This window comes from Rana temporaria, chromosome 3 (genome assembly GCF_905171775.1).
Source record: "Rana temporaria chromosome 3, aRanTem1.1, whole genome shotgun sequence".
Taxonomy (NCBI): domain Eukaryota; kingdom Metazoa; phylum Chordata; class Amphibia; order Anura; family Ranidae; genus Rana; species Rana temporaria.
The window spans coordinates 2,197,154-2,217,849 of NC_053491.1; the positions used below are offsets into that span (position 1 = coordinate 2,197,154).

At 50.9% G+C, this 20,696-nt stretch overlaps 1 protein-coding gene across 1 annotated transcript in view; it reads left to right on the forward strand.

Annotated features, from left to right (window-relative positions):
- The first annotated feature begins 270 nt into the window (after window positions 1-270).
- UNC5D (unc-5 netrin receptor D) overlaps window positions 271-20,696 on the forward strand; it is a 500,326-nt gene continuing 479,900 nt past the window's right edge. Inside the window, exons 1-2 of the mRNA XM_040341477.1 lie at window positions 271-364; window positions 15,390-15,605. Coding sequence (XP_040197411.1) covers window positions 271-364; window positions 15,390-15,605 — 310 coding nt within the window. The remainder of the gene's footprint in view (window positions 365-15,389; window positions 15,606-20,696) is intronic.

Sequence of the window (20,696 nt, forward strand, 5' to 3'; positions counted from 1 at the left end):
TTGTTGGTGGGGAGATGCTGCATGAGTGTCAGAGAGTTGGGACAGGATACATTGTTGGTGGGGAGATGCTGCATGAGGGTCAGAGAGTGAGGACAGGATACATTGTTGGTGGGGAGAATGCGCATGAGGGTCAGAGAGCGAGGACAGGAGACATTGTTGGTTGGGAGATGCTGCACGAGGGTCAGAGAGTGAGGACAGGATACATTGTTGGTGGGGAGATGCCGCACGAGGGTCAGGGAGTGAGGACAGGAGACATTGTAGGTTGGGGAGATGCCGTATGAGGGTCAGAGAGTGAGGACAGGATACATTGTTGGTGGGGAGATGCCGCACGAGGGTCAGAGAGTGAGGACAGGAGACATTGAAGGTTGGGGAGATGCCGCATGAGAGTCAGAGAGTGAGGACAGGAAACAATGTTGGTGGGGAGATGCTGCATGAAGGTCAGAGAGTGAGGACAGGATACATTGTTGGTGGGGAGACACTGCATGAGGGTCAGAGAGTGAGGACAGGATAGATTGTTGGTGGGGAGATGCTGCATGAGGGTCAGAGAGTGAGGGCAGGATACATTGTTAGTTGGGGAGATGCTGCATGAGGGTCAGAGAGTGAGGGCAGGATACATTGTTAGTTGGGGAGATGCGAGGGTCAGAGAGTGAGGACAGGATACATTGTTGGTTGGGGAGATGCTGCAGAAGTCTATACAAGACTAGGAATATGTTACACGAGGCTGGTAGAGATCAATGCTATTGCCCTAATCAATGTTCCCACTACAGACTGCTGAGCTCTGAGGGCCGTACATCATATACCAAAGGGGCACATATGGAATTCAGGCTGCAGGTTGGGCACCTGGGCCCTGGAATTTTTCCCCATTATTGGTGTAATTGGGGTCCTATTGTTGGTGTAATTGGGAGGACTTGTGCCCCGTCATTGATGTCATTGGTAAGAATTATGCCATATCGTTGGTGTCATCGGGAGGAATTGTGCCCTTCATTGGTGTCAGTGAAAGAAATAGCGCTCCAAGGGCCAGATAAAAGCATGCAAGGGGCCTCATCCGGCCCTTGGGCTGCAGTTGGCAGACCACTGCCCTACAACAACATCCCGATGAACCAGCTTCTGGTTGGACATCCTCCCAGAATAAGCCGACCGCGATGTAGCCGCCTTTCGTGCCATGGCCCGGTCGGCGTGTGGTTAATAAAAAATATTAGATAATCACCTGAACGACCACAACATACAGAGATACAGGGATGGACTGGCCATTGGGACTACAGGGAGTTTCCCGGTGGGCCGGCTTCAGTGACAGCAGACCTCCGCCCCCCTCCGCTCCTCTGTCTCTCCCTCCCCGCAGCGCTCACCTCCTCTCCCTCCCCCCCAGCGCTCACCTCCTCTCCCTCCCCCCAGCGCTCACCTCCTCTCCCTCCCCCCAGCGCTCACCTCCTCTCCCTCCCCGCAGCGCTCACCTCCTCTCCCTCCCCGCAGCGCTCACCTCCTCTCCCTCCCCCCAGCGCTCACCTCCTCTCCCTCCCCCAGCGCTCACCTCCTCTCCCTCCCCGCAGCGCTCACCTCCTCTCCCTCCCCGCAGCGCTCACCTCCTCTCCCTCCTCGCAGCGCTCACCACCTCTCCCTCCCTGCAGTGCTCACCTCCTCTCCCTCCCCGCAGCGCTCACCTCCTCTCCCTCCTCGCAGCGCTCACCACCTCTCCCTCCCTGCAGTGCTCACCTCCTCTCCCTCCCCGCAGCGCTCACCTCCTCTCCCTCCCCGCAGCGCTCACCTCCTCTCCCTCCCCCCAGCGCTCACCTCCTCTCCCTCCCCGCAGCGCTCACCTCCTCTCCCTCCCCCCAGCGCTCACCTCCTCTCCCTCCCCGCAGCGCTCACCTCCTCTCCCTCCCCCCAGCGCTCACCTCCTCTCCCTCCCCCGCAGCGCTCACCTGGGGGGGAACAAAGAAGCAGGGGGACGACAGAGGAGCAGGAGGGGGGACAGGGGAGCATGGGGGAGGGGACAGACAGCTGACTCAACAGCTATGGCCTGGGAGTTTCTCACTTCTGCCTAATCTTGTCCCATTAGGGGGGGGGCACCAAACTGATTCTTTGCCCCGGGTGAAATAATGTCTAGCTTCCCCACTGGTACTGCCTATAAGAGTACCAGTACCAGCCGTTCTACTCTATTAAAGTAGAACAGATAGTGGCTAGTGAAGGGGGAGAGGGGGCTTGTACTTCGTCAGAGGAACCCCCCCTTCATCGTTATTGATGGCAGGTGTCCCCCCCCGATCATTATTGATGGCAGGTGTCCCCCCCCGATCGTTATTGATGGCAGGTGTCCCCCCCCGATCATTATTGATGGCAGGTGCCCCCCCCGATCGTTATTGATTGCAGGTGTCCCCCCCATGGTTATTGATGGCAGGTGTCCCCCCCCCCCATCGTTATTGATGGCAGGTGTCCCCTCCGGTATCCTTGGGTCGTTTTGGTTAAACATAACCCGTTAAACGTCTGCCGCCTCGGATGAAATAAGAAGCTTTGTTTTTTTTTCCTCGTCACGCCGTCTGGAAGAATCGGCCATTTTCCCCCGTCTGCTTCTGGCTGACTTCCCCGCGTCTTCCGAGCCTCTTTCGGTTATTTTCCCTCATGCGTGATCGTTTCAGTCTATTATCTGAAGCCATGTCATCCATAAAGCATCACGCCTGTCAGACTCTCACTTCCCCATTGGAGAGAATGTGAATCTTGCCTAATAGAACTTTCCACGTTCCCTACGTCTGCCCCGCCGCCGCCGCCGCGCTCTTCTGCTGACACTGCAGCCAAACCATCCGGTCTGATACTCGGCCTGACGGCTCATAAATCTTCTGCCTGTGTGATCGGTTATGTCCTGGCGGGAGACTCGCGGACGGCTGACGATCAGTAAATGGGCGTTATTCTCACGTGAGTTCCGGACGCAATCAAATTCCGAAGCCTTGATAAGCCGGAGTGAAACGTTTAGGAACGCGCTGGGCGAACGTGATAACTTTTTTCCTCCCCCCCTTTTTTTTTTGTATTATAATTGGACGAGATACCAACCACCCGTCGATTAAGTTTTTCCTCCGCCACAAATCGCGAGGGGGAATTGATTTTTCGTCCTTCGTGGTTGCGCAGCTGGCAGTGCAATTTTCTTGCTGTCACCGGGGTATTTGATGGGAGGAGGGTGACCTGTGCATGGCGGACGGTAATACTTTCCTGGGAAATGAGCAAAAGGCAGATAAAGACCGGCGGCGGCGGCGTCCGGATAGAGAGGCAGGTCAATTTACTGGATGAGGCCCCGGCAATGTTCTACCGTCAGATACCGATGACAGAGCCGGCGTAAAGGCGGCAGCGGCTCAGAGGACGAGAACGACTCAACGCTTTAACTCCTCGTATGCCCGGGGTTCCCACCTTCCACCCGCCGTGCCTCCTCACTCTCAGCTCCTATTTTATAATCTTCCTTTCTTTTTTTGGTGAAGCTTTCTGGCCCTGCCCAATGTTACCGGCTGCCAGGAGTCATATGTGTACCAGTGGCAGCTGGTGCTCCAATTTGCGCAAACAAACTGAATTAAAAAAACAACATCAATTGCAGCCACTGTGCGCTCAAACGCTGCCACTGTACCCATCAAACCCAGCCACTGTGCCCATCAAACTCTGCCACTGTGCCCTCAAATGCTGTCACTGCGCCCATCAAACGCTCCCACTGTGCCCATCAAACTCTGCCACTGTGCCCATCAAACTCTGCCACTGTGCCCATCAAACGCTGCCACTGTGCCCTCAAATGCAGCCACTGTGCCAATCGAACGCTGCCACTGTGCCCATCAAATGCCGCCAGTGTGTCCTCAAACGCTGACACTGTGCCCTCCAACGCTGCCACTGTACCCATCAAACACATCCACTGTGCCATCAAATGCTGCCACTGTGCCATCAAACGCAGCCACTGTCCCATCAAATGCTGCCACTGTGCCATCAAACGCAGCCACTGTGCCAATGAAATGCCTCCACTGTGCCCATCAAACTCTGCCACTGTGCCCTCAAATGCTGTCACTGTGCCCATCAAACGCTGTCACTGTGCCCATCAAACGCTGCCACTGTGCCCATTAAACGCTGCCACTGTGCCCATCAAATGCTGACACTGTGCCCTCCAACGCTGCCACTGTACCCATCAAACACATCCACTGTGCCATCAAACGCAGCCACTGTGCCATCAAACGCAGCCACTGTCCCATTAAAATGCTGCCAGTGTGCCATCAAACGCAGAAACCAATACGTCGTTGCGCCGTACTTGGAAGCAATGCACACTGGGATATGTACACGGACGGCGCATGCGACAAAACGTCAATCACGTCAGGTCATCATACATTTACATAAAACACGCCCCCCTTCCACATTTGAATTACGCGCGCTTACGCCGGACCCATTTACGCTACGCCGCTGCGACTTACGGAGCAAGTGCTTTGTGAATACTGCACTTGCTCCTGTAAGTTACGGCGGTGTAGCGTAAATACGCCGCCGTAAGAAGAAGCGCACGTACCTGAATCTACCCCACTGTAATTACAAAATAATAAACTTGGGACGGGGAAATCCAGACTGGCGGCAAATTCATGGAATGTGATCGGAAATACGGAGATCGGCGTGACGCCATTTACTGTATATAGCGATGGTGAAATGATGGTAAAAATCCCGAACCTCCCGCTGGAGGACGAGGTGATTGGCGGATAAACCTGTAATTGGCGCGGCTCCGTACGCCGACCTCCATGCAGAAGCGCGGATTGCAGAATGTATCGGCCCTCTCCTCCGGCGGCCTGACAAGCGGCGTTGTGACGTTTTGTATATATATATACACTTTAGATATGATTAAGGGCCGCAGAGTATAAAATCATTGCACATCATGAGCGCGATCCACGGGGCCCCCGGAGGGGTCAGAGGAAAATGGGGCCGTTAAAATTCCAGTTTTTTTTTTTGTTCTCATGGAGTTGCCCGGGGTGTAATTCCATCTCCGCACATTAATCTTCCTGAACAGCGCCGATGGCTGAGCACGCAGGAGCAGATCATACAACCATTTACATTCTGGCTGCCCCCCCCGGCTGATACATAAGCTTTAAAATGCCGCATGACCTTTTGGCAGCGGTGAAGGGATTGCGCAGTAAATTGAGCGTTCCGTAGGGTGGCCGAGGTCTACATATGTACATGTGTAAGAAGTGTGAGGGGTCAGGAGGGAAATTACCTGCTCACATACAGGCGAAGCGCGTTATGGGAGGTCTGTCAGCGGAGTCGCTGCTCATTGAAAATGCAGCCAGAGCGCAAATCGCACGCGGGCCGCGGGTAATAAATGACTTAATCTAGACTGGAATACTGTGTTCAATACCTTACTTATGTATTTATGAGCAAATTGTGTCGTTTTATTTCAGGGGGCCAGAGGCGTAGCTAGAACCTTCAGGGCCCCAGTGCAAGAAAACATGAAGGGGGCCCCCCTGGCCCACTGGTTCCGGGGCCCTTTCCTCCTTTGCAACTTCTTCAGTGTGAACGGAAATCTGCCCCCAAAAAATGCGGGGGCACCAGGGTGTGAAATGCACCAGTGGCTGTTATTTATTTTTCATTTGGGGGGGGGGGGGGCGGCAACACCCCCTCCCCGGGAGGACAGCCGGGACATGGAAGCCGGTACTCAAGGCCGCTGATAGGCCAGTACAACTGGCCCTGGTGTACCGGGCCCGACCAGCAGGGGGCCCGGGCAACCTGAACAGATAACTAATATAGAAAAAAAAAAATCCTCCAGCCATGATGGAACATCGTCCCATCACAAACCCCAGTCTGGACAACTAGCGATAGGGCATACCGGGCATATGCCAGTGTAACATGCAGGGGGTCCACAACTGTTAGGGGGGTGTCTGTGTAATGTAAAGGGGTCCAGATGTGCAGGGTGCTGTGTAATGTAAAGGGGTCCAGAGGTGCAGGGTGCTGTGTAATGTAAAGGGGTCCAGAGGTGCAAGGTGCTGTGTAATGTAAAGGGGCCCTGAGATGCAGGGTGCTGTGTAATGTAAAGGGGCCCTGAGATGCAGGATGCTGTGTAATGTAAAGGGGCACAGAGGTGCAGGGAGCTGTGTAATGTAAAGGGACCCAGGGGTGCAGGGTGCTGTGTAATGTAAAGGGGTCCAGAGATGCAGGGTGCTGTGTAATGTAAAGGGGTCCAGAGATGCAGGGTGCTGTGTAATGTAAAGGGATCCAGAGGTGCAGGGTGCTGTGTAATGTAAAGGGGTCCAGAGGTGCAGGGTGCTGTGTAATGTAAAGGGGTCCAGAGGTGCAGGGTGCTGTGTAATGTAAAGGGTCCAGAGGTGCAGGGTGCTGTGTAATATAAAGGGGTCCAGAGGTACAAGGTGCTGTGTAATGTAAAGGGGTCCAGAGGTGCAGGGTGCTGTGTAATGTAAAGGGGTCCAGAGGTGCAGGGTGCTGTGTAATATAAAGGGGTCCAGAGGTACAAGGTGCTGTGTAATGTAAAGGGGTCCAGAGGTGCAGGGTGCTGTGTAATGTAAAGGGGTCCAGAGGTGCAGGGTGCTGTGTAATGTAAAAGGGGTCCAGAGGTGCAGGGTGCTGTGTAATGTAAAGGGGTCCAGAGGTGCAGGGTGCTGTGTAATGTAAAAGGGGTCCAGAGGTGCAGGGTGCTGTGTAATGTAAAGGGGTCCAGAGGTGCAGGGTGCTGTGTAATGTAAAGGGGTCCAGAGGTGCAGGGTGCTGTGTAATGTAAAAGGGGTCCAGAGGTGCAGGGTGCTGTGTAATGTAAAGGGGTCCAGAGGTGCAGGGTGCTGTGTAATGTAAAGGGTCCAGAGGTGCAGGGTGCTGTGTAATGTAAAGGGGCCCAGAGGTGCAGGGTGCTGTGTAATGTAAAGGGTCCAGAGGTGCAGGGTGCTGTGTAATGTAAAGGGGTCCCGAGGTGCGGGGGCTGTGTAATGTAAAGGGGTCCAGAGGTATAAGGTGCTGTGTAATGTAAAGGGGTCCAGAGGTGCAAGGTGCTGTGTAATGTAAAGGGGCCCTGAGATGCAGGGTGCTGTGTAATGTAAAGGGGCCCTGAGATGCAGGATGCTGTGTAATGTAAAGGGGCACAGAGGTGCAGGGAGCTGTGTAATGTAAAGGGACCCAGGGGTGCAGGGTGCTGTGTAATGTAAAGGGGTCCAGAGATGCAGGGTGCTGTGTAATGTAAAGGGGTCCAGAGATGCAGGGTGCTGTGTAATGTAAAGGGGCCCAGAGGTGCAGGGTGCTGTGTAATGTAAAGGGATCCAGAGGTGCAGGGTGCTGTGTAATGTAAAGGAGTCCAGAGGTGCAGGGTGCTGTGTAATGTAAAGGGGTCCAGAGGTGCAGGGTGCTGTGTAATGTAAAGGGGTCCAGAGGTGCAGGGTGCTGTGTAATGTAAAGGGTCCAGAGGTGCAGGGTGCTGTGTAATATAAAGGGGTCCAGAGGTACAAGGTGCTGTGTAATGTAAAGGGGTCCAGAGGTGCAGGGTGCTGTGTAATGTAAAGGGGTCCAGAGGTGCAGGGTGCTGTGTAATATAAAGGGGTCCAGAGGTACAAGGTGCTGTGTAATGTAAAGGGGTCCAGAGGTGCAGGGTGCTGTGTAATGTAAAGGGGTCCAGAGGTGCAGGGTGCTGTGTAATGTAAAAGGGGTCCAGAGGTGCAGGGTGCTGTGTAATGTAAAGGGGTCCAGAGGTGCAGGGTGCTGTGTAATGTAAAAGGGGTCCAGAGGTGCAGGGTGCTGTGTAATGTAAAGGGGTCCAGAGGTGCAGGGTGCTGTGTAATGTAAAGGGTCCAGAGGTGCAGGGTGCTGTGTAATGTAAAGGGGCCCAGAGGTGCAGGGTGCTGTGTAATGTAAAGGGTCCAGAGGTGCAGGGTGCTGTGTAATGTAAAGGGGTCCCGAGGTGCGGGGGCTGTGTAATGTAAAGGGGTCCAGAGGAGCAGGGTGCTGTGTAATATAAAGGAGCCCAGAGATGCAGGGTGCTGTGTAATGTAAAGGGGTCCAGAGGTGCAGGGTGCTGTGTAATGTAAAGGGGCCCAGTGGTGCAGTGCTGTGTAATGTAAAGGAGTCCAGAGGTGCAGGGTGCTGTGTAATGTAAAGGGGTCCAGAGGTGCAGGGTGCTGTGTAATGTAAAGGGGTCCAGAGGTGCAGGGTGCTGTGTAATGTAAAGGAGCCCAGAGGTGCAGGGTGCTGTGTAATGTAAAGGGGTCCAGAGGTGCAGGGTGCTGTGTAATGTAAAGGAGTCCAGAGGTGCAGGGTGCTGTGTAATGTAAAGGGGTCCAGAGGTGCAGGGTGCTGTGTAATGTAAAGGGGCAGGGTGCTGTGTAATGTAAAGGGGTCCAGAGGTGCAGGGTGCTGTGTAATGTAAAGGGGTCCAGAGGTGCAGGGTGCTGTGTAATGTAAAGGAGTCCAGAGGTGCAGGGTGCTGTGTAATGTAAAGGAGTCCAGAGGTGCAGGGTGCTGTGTAATGTAAAGGAGTCCAGAGGTGCAGGGTGCTGTGTAATGTAAAGGGGTCCAGAGGTGCAGGGTGCTGTGTAATGTAAAGGGGTCCAGAGGTGCAGGGTGCTGTGTAATGTAAAGGAGTCCAGAGGTGCAGGGTGCTGTGTAATGTAAAGGAGTCCAGAGGTGCAGGGTGCTGTGTAATGTAAAGGAGTCCAGAGGTGCAGGGTGCTGTGTAATGTAAAGGGGTCCAGTGATGCAGGGTGCTGTGTAATGTAAAGGAGTCCAGAGGTGCAGGGTGCTGTGTAATGTAAAGGGGTCCAGAGGTGCAGGGTGCTGTGTAATGTAAAGGGGACCAGAGGTACAAGGTGCTGGAACCCCACATCCCATCATTAACCGCCGCCACAAAGCGCCGCCACCGCGCCCCCCCCCGGGCTGCTCAGTCTATAATGCCCAGGCCTATTTTTTGTCCCAGTCTGGGCCTGACGGGATCTATTAGCCTGGTGTGATTGTTGGCGCCTTTGTGCATCGCCGGTGATTGAAATGGTTATTTGACCAAATATTTGACACGCGAAGCCCGCCTCTATTCACCGCGTCTCACAAAGGCGAGGAAATTGTAGATTCCAAGGAGAGAATGACGACTGATGCTGATGAGAAGTGATGGACGATGACCATGATTGTGATTACTATTATTTTTTAGTAAATTAGATGTTCCCATAAAAGTCGTCATCACCTCGCCCCCCCGTCCCTTTTTTGAAATACTTGATACAAAAATAAATTGCGCTATGGATTTCTTTTGCCGCATTGGCCGATCATTAGCCGCCGCTCTGAAGACTCGGCGCGTCACGCCTACAAGACGCCGGGTAGTAAAACCGAGAAGGCCTTTTTTTTTTTGTTTTTTACAATGGAACGCGTCGACAAGACCGTTTCTTTTTACTGCACAATTACGGCGGTTTATTACGCTGGCCGGAGAGAGAGAACACAAGAAAACCTTTTTTTCCCAGTCTCCTCGCCGCGTTCCATCGTTCTTTTTTTTGGAACGGCGATTGGAAGTTTTGGAGAGAGAAAAGACGCGGACGGCACGTGTTCGGGCTTCGTGTCATTACTAGTGTTGCTCACGAATATTCGTATTGCGAATATTCGGCTCGAATATGGCATATTCGAGTATTCGCGAATATTTCGAATTTCGCGGTCAATATTCGCTATTCCGAATATTCGATTCAATTTTATTTTTAGAACAGATCACATCCTAGAGATCTCCATCGACGTCTAAAAGCATTGCTGGTATGATTAGAGACCCTGGGCCGAGTAGCTGAAGCCATCATTTTATATTGCCGAAAAATCGCAATGCGATTATTCGGCAATAGGAATATTGCGCGATTATTTTCTCCGCCCTTCTTTTGCATCAGAGCCAGCAGTTGTCGAAATTCCGCCATCAATATCGCATTCGCAATTTGCGAAATTTCGATACAATATCACGAATATTCTGAGCCAATCAGAGTGCTCCTTCCGCTGTTGTCGAAATTTCGCCATTAATATCGCATTCGCATTTTGCGAAATTTCGATACAATATCACGAATATTCTGAGCCAATCAGAGTGCTCCTTCCGCTGTTGTCGAAATTTCGCCATCAATATCGCATTCGCATTTTGCGAAATTTCGATACAATATCACGAATATTCTGAGCCAATCAGAGTGCTCCTTCCGCTGTTGTCGAAATTTCGCCATCAATATCGCATTCGCATTTTGCGAAATTTCGATACAATATCACGAATATTCTGAGCCAATCAGAGTGCAAAATATCACGAATATTCTGAGCCAATCAGAGTGCTCCTTCCGCTGTTGTCGAAATTTCGCCATTAATATCGCATTCGCATTTTGCGAAATTTCGATACAATATCACGAATATTCTGAGCCAATCAGAGTGCTCCTTCCGCTGTTGTCGAAATTTCGCCATTAATATCGCATTCGCATTTTGCGAAATTTCGATACAATATCACGAATATTCTGAGCCAATCAGAGTGCAAAATATCACGAATATTCTGAGCCAATCAGAGTGCTCCTTCCGCTGTTGTCGAAATTTCGCCATTAATATCGCATTCGCATTTTGCGAAATTTCGATACAATATCACGAATATTCTGAGCCAATCAGAGTGCAAAATATCACGAATATTCTGAGCCAATCAGAGTGCTCCTTCCGCTGTTGTCGAAATTTTGCAATTATTTTCGCATTCGCAATAGCGAAATTTCGCAAAAATTTTATTTCGATAAAATATCACGAATATTTTAATTTAGCGAATATTTCTCGAATATTCGGCTATATATTCGTGATATATCGCGAAATCGAATATGGCGTATTCTGCTCAACACTAGTCATTACGGCGCCGAACTGTGAGAGCTTTTGCGGCAGATTCATTTCCTGTCCGTCTTCACGGGGAGATGCTTTACTGTTATTTACAGCGGGGATAACACGATAACAAATCAATAGCCAGATAGCACATCGCTGATTGCCTGCCAGTCACAGGTGGTCATTAGTCCTCTTATCTTTCCATTACCCTCATCTCCCCATCCAGATTTATATGTGGCTGTGATTGGATAATTAGAATTCCATTTCTATTAGAGGATGTAATGCACATCTGGACTCAGTGATTCACCATCGCCAAGAAATAATACAGAAACAGGAGAGGTCCCGGCGTAACTGACAAGGTGACGCCACTGAGCAGAGACGGGTATCGGGTGGAATATATAATGGCCCAGATTCAGGTAGAACCGCGCAATATTTGCGTGGGCAAAGGGCAACGATTTTTGCTCTGCGCCCACGCAAATATTTAGATTTGCCCGCGATTCACGGAGCAGTAGCTCCGTAAATTGCGCGGGCGATATGCTAATTTGCCCTGCGTAAGGGCGCCTAATGTAAATGATCCCGCCGGGGGCGGGAATCATTTAAATTAGGCGCGCTCCCGCGCCGAGCGAACAGCGCATACTCCGTCGGGAAACTTTCCCGACGTGCATTGCGGCAAATGACGTCGCAAGGACGTCATTTGCTTCTAAGTGAACATGAATGGCGTCCAGCGCCATTCACGAATCACTTACGTAAACGACGTGAAATTCAAATTTCACAAGCGGGAAGGGTGGCTATACTTTAGCATTGGCTGCGCCTACTATGAGTAGGAGCAGCCTTACGCTAAAGTCGCCGTACGGAAACTCCGTACCTTGCGTGCGCAGGGCCCGCGCAACTTTTGTGAATCGGTGGTAGTATGCAATTTGCATACTATACGCCGATCACAATGGCCGCGCCCCCTAGCGGCCAACGCAAGAATGCAGCCTGAGATATGAAGGCATAAGGAGGCTTATGTCTGTCACATCCTAGGCTGCAGTCCGCGTAGCGATGTTCCTGAATCAGGGGCATTCACTACGCGGGAGCAAAACAGCTATTGCGCCGCACAACCTATGGTTGCGCGGGCGCAATAGCTTCTTGAATCTGGGCCAATATATACATGGTGGCACATTGCCTTTGGTCATGCTTCCAATATGGAACCTTCTTGAGTTCTATCATGTTGTTGATCCTTCTGTCTTATTTTTTGGAGATTTCTCATAAGTGTCAAAGGCAGTGGCGGCTGGTGCTCAGATTTTTTTTGGGGGAGGCGCAAACAAACGACAACAAAAAACAATTGCAGCCTCACTGTGCCCATCAAACGCAGCCACTGTGCCATCAATTGTCACCACTGTGCCATGCCATCAAAACGCAGCCACTGTGCCCATCAATTGTCACCACTGTGCCATGCCATCAAACGCAGACACTGTGCCCATCAATTGTCACCACTGTGCCATGCCATCAAACGCAGCCACTGTGCTCATCAATTGTCACCACTGTGCCATGCCATCAAACGCAGCCACTGTGCCCATCAATTATCACCACTGTGCCATGCCATCAAACGCAGACACTGTGCCCATCAATTGTCACCACTGTGCCATGCCATCAAAGGCAGCCACTGTGCCCATCAATTGTCACCACTGTGCCATGCCATCAAACGCAGACACTGTGCCATGAATTGTCACCACTGTGCCATGCCATCAAACGCAGCCACTGTGCCCATCAATTGTCGCCACTGTGCCCTGTAAGGTCCGTCTGAGGTTTGTGGTCAAAAAGTCTGATCGTGTGTATGGGCCTTAAGAAGGACGAGAGCAAGGTCAAGTGTGTTTAGTAAACCTATTTCCAACTCTAAAGCCTCGTACACACGATAGGTTAACCAGAGGACAACGGTCTGAAGGACCGTTGTCTTAGGTTAACCGATGAAGCTGACTGATGTTCCGTCACGCCTACACACCATAGGTTAAATAACCGATCGTCTCAGAACGCGGTGACGTAAAACACGACGACGTGCTGAAAAAAACGAAGTTCAATGCTTCCAAGCATGCTGTAACGGTCACCACCGTTTACGACCTTCCATCAACCCACCACAGCTTATCCGACACACCAACCATCCCATTTCCCAGAATAACGAGACTTGCTCTGTTACTGGTTTCACATGTATGACCACTTTTAATGGTAACTTTCAGTCTTATATACAGTACAACAGGTTACAGTAATCACAGGAACAATCAAACTCTCCACCCACACATCACACACTGGGGGGGGGGGCTTCAATACACCTTCAGATCGCCTAATTACTAAACATTTCAGACATTTCGGTGCCGGTCTATAATTAACATGACCTAATCACTCCACCTGAGAAGTCACATTCCTTTATTAATAGAATTTAAACAAAACACCATCCCACAATGATTTCCCCTCAATCCACATCTTTAGACAGACGGTCTGTCTCCGACAGAAAGGTATTCACACCTGATCATCAATAGGCTTTAAACAGTGTTATCACACAATGAAAGGCCTTTCAGGAGCCAGCCTCATTTAACATGTCAACAGTGTACACAGAGAGATGAGTCATAGAATAAACCAACACTTTGCAATATGAACTATCAGTGATGTCCCCTGTCCTGTAATTTAGGATATAATTTCTCAGTCACCCTATGGCCCCATTGGACATAAGACTCCTTGGTGACGCCGTACAGGAGTACCCCTCATCCTTACAAAGTCTCTGTTTGTCACGGGTCATTCCGTTACACATGCGTCGACTTGATTCTGAGCATGCGTGGATTTTTAACCGATGGTCGCGCCTACTAATGATCGGTTTTGACCCATCGGTTAGGAATCCATGGGTTAATTTGTCTTGTCTTTTTTTTAACCTATGGTTAAATAACCTATGGGGCCCACACACTGTCGGTTTTGACCGATGAAACCGGTCCTTCGGACCATTGTCCTCTGGTTAACTTATCGTGTGTACGAGGCCTATGACCTACGACCAACTTAAATAAGAACTCTAGTATGTAAAAAGCACGAGAGCGAGGTCAAGCGTGTTTAGTTGACCTAGTTCCAACTCTACAACCAACTCTAGTAAAACCTCTAGTATGCAAGAAGGACAAGGGCAAGATCTAGCGTGTTTTGTGGACCTAGTTGCATCACTACGACCTAGGACCAATTTTAGTAAGAACTCTAATATGTAAGAAGGACAAGAGCGAGGTCAAGCATATTTAGCGGACCTAGTTCCAACTCTACGACCAACTCTAGTAAGAACCCCAGTATGCAAGATGGACAAGGGCAAGACCAGGCATGTTGTGGACCTAGCTCCAACTCTATGACCAAGGACCAAATCTAGTAAGAACTCTAGTAAACAAGAAAGACAAGAGCAAGGTCAAGTGGGTTTTGTGGACCTATTTGAAACTCTATGACCTGGGGGGGGGGGGGTATGCGAAATATGCGGCCCTTTTTCTGTGGGGCTGCCTATTTGGGGATCTGTCTTTGCACTGGGAGCGCGCTGCACGTTGTTGAATAGAATCGCGTTGTTTCTAGTGGTGGATCTCGGAGTGATTTTGGATCAGGTTCCTCTGCTGCTTTGCTGCGATTCCAGCATGATTTTGGTCCCATAGAATATGCAAACCACATCCAAGTTGCACTCTATAATCGCATAAAGATGGGATCGCAGCGGTGTGGGCGGAGACTTAATTATGAGGAAATCACTGATTGGAGTACAAGGAAAAAATAAAATGTATTTAGCGATCAGGGGCCAGATTCACGTATCTGGCCATATCTTTGTGCGGGCGTATCGTATCCTATTTACGCTTCGCCACCGCAACTTGGACAGGCAAGTGCACTATTCACAAAGCACTTGCTCCATAAGTTGCGGCGGCGTAGCGTAAATTGGCCAGCGTAAGCCCGCCTCATTCAAAATAGGCTGGTAGGGGGCGTGTTGTATGTAAATGAATCGTGACCCCACGTAAATGACGCGCCTAACGAACGGCGCATGCTCAGTATCACGTCAAATTTACTCCATAAGATACGCCAGGCCCAATGCCTGTGACGTGAACGTCACCTACGCACAGCCCCATTCACGTACGACTTACGTAAACGACGTAAAAAGATACGCTTTCCGACGTCCATACTTTGCATTGGCTGCGCCTCATATAGCAGGGGTAACTTTACACTGGACGTAAGCCTAACGTAAACGGCGTAGCGGGCGCAAGTACGTTCGTGAATCGCCGTATCTATCTAATTTACATGTTCGACGTGTAAATCTACGGAATTGCCCCTTGCGGCCAGCGTAAATATGCACCCAAGATACGACGGTGTAGGAGACTTACGCCACTCGTATCTTGGCCAAATCTATGCGTAACTGATTCTAAGAATCAGGCGCATAGATACGACGGCTCACATTCGGACTTACGACGGCGTACGTGGAGATACGCTGCCGTAAGTCCACTGTGAATCTGGCCCCAGGTGTGTAGAAATAGAAGAAGATTGAGGTTAGAAAGGTGATACATTGTATCTCAGACTGAGCACTAATCTTTGTCTTCCTCGGTCTGACTAATACATAATAACATTTTCTTCTCTTATTTGAATTTGTTTTTCAGGAAGCAATGGAGAGTCTCCAGCAGAATCGCTGCCTTCTGCCCCGGGTACCCTCCCCCATTTCCAGATGGAGCCTGAAGATGCCTACATCATCAAAAGCAACCCCATCATCCTACGCTGCCGGGCTTTACCGGCCATCCAGATCTTCTTCAAATGTAACGGAGAATGGGTGCATCAGAACGACCACTGGTTCGAGGAGAGCGTGGATGAAAGCACAGGTAAGGAGGACACTCAGGACCCGGGAATTTGGTAGACTACATGGCAGTGAAGTCGGGATCTGGTAAACTATGGCGGGGAAGTCGGGATCTGGTAAACTATGGCAGGGAAGTCGGGATCTGGTAAACTATGGCGGGAAAGTCGGGATCGGGTAGACTATGGCGGGGAAGACGGGATCTGGTAGACTATGGTGAGGAAGTCAGGATCTGGTAGACTATGGTGGGGAAGTCGGGATCTGGTAGACTATGGTGGGGAAGTCAGGATCTGGTAGACTGGCGGGGAAGTCGGGATCTGGTAGACTATGGTGGGGAAGTCGAGATCTAGTAGACTATGGTGGGGAAGTCGGGATCTGGTAGACTATGGCGGGGAAGTCGGGAATTTGGTAGACTACATGGCAGGGAAGTCGGGATCTGGTAGACTATGGTGGGGAAGTCGAGATCTAGTAGACTATGGTGGGGAAGTCGGGATCTGGTAGACTATGGCGGGGAAGTCGGGAATTTGGTAGACTACATGGCAGGGAAGTCGGGATCTGGTAGACTATGGTGGGGAAGTCGGGAATTTGGTAGACTATGATGGGGAAGTCAGGATCTGGTAGACTATGGCGGGAAAGTTGGGAATTTGGTAGACTACATGGCAGGGAAGTCGGGATCTGGTAGACTATGGCGGGGAAGTCAGGATCTGGTAGACTACATGGCAGGAATGTCGGGATCTGGTAGACTATGGCGGGGAAGTCAGGATCTGGTAGACTACATGGCAGGGAAGTCGGGATCTGGTAGACTATGGCGGGGAAGTCAGGATCTGGAAGACTATGGCAGGGAAGTCAGGATCTGGTAGACTATGGCAGGGATGTCGGGATCTGGTAGAGTACATGGCGGGTTCTTCTCCCATTTGGAAAAGAGTCTTTGGGTTTCTCTTTGCTATCTGTGTCTCATTGGAGGATCAACCTTCACTCGTTGTCATGGTGACCGGTGTTAGTGGGATAGAAAGTAAGAGGGGATCTTCAATAAAGATTATATGAATTTTATGATTATGTTATACCGTGTTACTGGACCTTCACTCATCTTCTACATGGAGGTACTTGAGATATGGAGTTATGAAAGGTATTGAGGTCTGGGAGGTATGAAGGTACGAGAGGTATGGAGGTCTTGGGAGGTATGGAGGTCTTGGGAGGTATGGAGGTCTGGGAGGTATGAAGGTACGAGAGGTATGGAGGTCTTGGGAGGTATGGAGGTCTTGGGAGGTATGGAGGTCTTGGGAGGTATGGAGGTCCAGGAGGTATGGAGGTCTTGGGAGGTATGGAGGTCTTGGGAGGTATGAAGGTCTTGGGAGGTATGGAGGTCTTGGGAGGTATGGAGGTCTGGGAGGTATGGAGGTCTTGGGAGGTATGGAGGTCTTGGGAGGTATGGAGGTCCAGGAGGTATGGAGGTCCTGGAGGTACAGGCAGACACCTGTAGTGACACGTGTGCAGCCTCTATAGCAGCCGGGAGCGGGTTGTAGCTCTTTGATTGCCTTTGACGTATTCTATACTTTAGTGGCTACCTATGGGGATGGGGGGAGGGGTTCAGCCAAGATTTAAGGGAAATGTCGCTGGCAGTTGAAGGGTTAATGACGACATTCCTGGTAACGTGACGTCTTTGGTGTTCTTGTGGGGGGAGGGGATTCTGTTTCTTATCCAATGATTGGTGTCCGGTGAGAAGAGACGTGTTGAATTGTCAGACAGACGTTTCCGCCGCGCCTTTCCATGTCCTCCTCCAGGAATATGGCGTCCGGTGATGTACGCCGTCACATAGGAGAACGCAGGTTTACACCGCGCTGTGTGGTTAACGATCTCCAGCCGGTGAGTGGCGTGAAACGCGTCGCCCGGCTGCCTGGAAATAAATTCAATTAAACAGAAAGTGACGTCCGATCTTTGTTCCCCCGTCTGCGGGAGTGACAGCGGAACATCCTCCTGACAGCGCTGATTAACGAGGAGAAAAGTTTCCTTCCGTCTCAGAAAGTTCTCACCTGTCATATCACCTTCCGCCTTATTTATAATGAAATCAGAGAGGGGTGACAGCGGGACTCCGAGGACCATGGGGGGGGGGTCACAGGAAATCAGAGAGGGGTGACAGCGGGACTCCGAGGACCATGGGGGGGGGGTCACAGGAAATCAGAGACAGAGAGGGGTGACATCGGGACTCCGAGGACCATGGGGGGGTCACAGGAAATCAGAGAGGGGTGACAGCGGGACTCCGAGGACCATGGGGGGGGGGGGTCACAGGAAATCAGAGACAGAGAGGGGTGACAGCCGGACTCCGAGGACCATGGGGGGGTCACAGGAAATCAGAGAGGGGTGACAGCGGGACTCCGAGGACCATGGGGGGGGGGTCACAGGAAATCAGAGAGGGGTGACAGAGGGACTCCGAGGACCATGGGGGGGGGTCACAGGAAATCAGAGACAGAGAGGGGTGACAGCGGGACTCCGAGGACCATGGGGGGGGGGGGGGGTCACAGGAAATCAGAGAGGGGTGACAGCAGGACTCTGAGGACCATGGGGGGGGTCACAGGAAATCACTGCAGAGAGGGGTGACAGCGGGACTCCGAGGACCTTGGGGGGGTCACAGGAAATCAGAGAGGGGTGACAGCGGGACTCCGAGGACCATCCCCCCACAGACCACCTCACAGGGTGAACAGGAGGGGAGGAGGGGCGGGACTTCCATGTAAAAAGAAAATAGGATTTTGATAAAGTAAAAATAAAAGAAGAAATTAAAACAATGTATCTTTCAGGATTTTCCAGTGTACATACTTTCTCAAAATGTACACTGGGGGCCCAGTGCAGGTCAGGTCAGGAGTGTGTAATGTACAGAGTACAGGGGTCAGGAGTGTGTAATGTACAGAGTACAGGGGTCAGGAGTGTGTAATGTACAGAGTTCAGGGGACAGGAGTGTGTAATGTACAGAGTACAGGGGACAGGAGTGTGTAATGTACAGAGTACAGGGGTCAGGAGTGTGTAATGTACAGAGTACAGGGGACAGGAGTGTGTAATGTACAGAGTACAGGGGTCAGGAGTGTGTAATGTACAGAGTACAGGGGACAGGAGTGTGTAATGTACAGAGTACAGGGGACAGGAGTGTGTAATGTACAGAGTACAGGGGTCAGGAGTGTGTAATGTACAGGGGTCAGGAGTGTGTAATGTACAGAGTACAGGGGTCAGGAGTGTGCAATGTACAGAGTACAGGGGTCAGGAGTGTGTAATGTACAGAGTACAGGGGTCAGGAGTGTGTAATGTACAGAGTACAGGGGTCAGGAGTGTGTAATGTACAGAGTACAGGGGTCAGGAGTGTGTAATGTACATAGTTCAGGGGTCAGGAGTAGATAATGTACATAGTTCAGGGGTCAGGAGTGTGTAATGTACATAGTTCAGGGGTCAGGAGTGGGTAATGTACATAGTTCAGGGGTCAGGAGTGTGTAATGTACAGAGTTCAGGGGTCAGGAGTGTGTAATGTACAGAGTACAGGGGGTCAGTAGTGTGTAATGTACAGAGTACAGGGGGTCGGGGTGTGTAATGTACATAGTTCAGGGGGTCAGGAGTGTGTAATGTACATAGTTCAGGGGTCAGGAGTGGGTAATGTACATAGTTCAGGGGTCAGGAGTGTGTAATGTACAGAGTTCAGGGGTCAGGAGTGTGTAATGTACAGAGTACAGGGGGTCAGTAGTGTGTAATGTACAGAGTACAGGGGGTCGGGGTGTGTAATGTACATAGTTCAGGGGGTCAGGAGTGTGTAATGTACAGAGTTCAGGGGTCAGGAGTGTGTAATGTACAGAGTTCAGGGGTCAGGAGTGTGTAATGTACATAGTTCAGGGGTCAGGAGTGTGTAATGTACATAGTTCAGGGGTCAGGAGTGTGTAATGTACAGAGTTCAGGGGTCAGGAGTGTGTAACATACAGAGTTCAGGGGTCAGGAGTGTGTAATGTACAGAGTTCAGGGGTCAGGAGTGTGTAATGTACAGAGTTCAGGGGTCAGGAGTGTGTAATGTACAGAGTTCAGGGGTCAGGAGTGTGTAATGTACAGAGTTCAGGGGTCAGGAGTGTGTAATGTACAGAGTTCAGGGGACAGGAGTGTGTAATGTACAGAGTACAGGGGTGAGGAGTGTGTAATGTACAGAGTACAGGGGTCAGGAGTGTGTAATGTACAGAGTTCAGGGGTCAGGAGTGTGTAATGTACAGAGTTCAGGGGTCAGGAGTGTGTAATGTACAGGGGTCAGGGGTCAGGAGTGTGTAATATACGTAGTTCAGGGGTCAGGAGTAGATAATGTACATAGTTCAGGGGTCAGGAGTGGGTAACATACAGATTTCAGGGGTCAGGAGTGTGTAATGTACAGAGTACAGGGGTCAGGAGTGTGTAATGTACAGAGTACAGGGGACAGGAGTGTGTAATGTACAGAGTTCAGGGGTCGGGGGTGTGTAATGTACAGAGTACAGGGGTCGGGGGTGTGTAATGTACATAGTTCAGGGGTCAGGAGTGTGTAACATACAGAGTTCAGGGGTCAGGAGTGTGTAATGTATGTAGTTCAGGGGTCAGGAGTGAAAATCATACAGAGTGTAGGGGTCAGGAGTGTGTAATGTACAGAGTTCAGGGGTCAGGAGTGTGTAATGTACAGAGTACAGGGGTCGGGGGGTGTAATGTACAGAGTTCAGGGGTCAGGAGTGTGTAACATACAGAGTTCAGGGGTCAGGAGTGTGTAATGTATGTAGTTCAGGGGTCAGGAGTGAGAATCATACAGAGTGTAGGGGTCAGGAGTGTGTAATGTACAGAGTACAGGGGTCAGGAGTGTGTAATGTACAGAGTACAGGGGTCAGGAGTGGGTAATGTACAGAGTACAGGGGTCAGGAGTGTGTAATGTACAGAGTTCAGGGGTCAGGAGTGGGTAATGTACAGAGTACAGGGGTCAGGAGTGTGTAATGTACAGAGTACAGGGGTCAGGAGTGTGTAATGTACAGAGTGCAGGGGACAGAAGTGTGTAATGTACACAGTTCAGGGGTCAGGAGTGAGAATCATACAGAGTGTAGGGGTCTGGAGGATGTAACATTCAGAGTGGAAGGTTTAGGAGGGG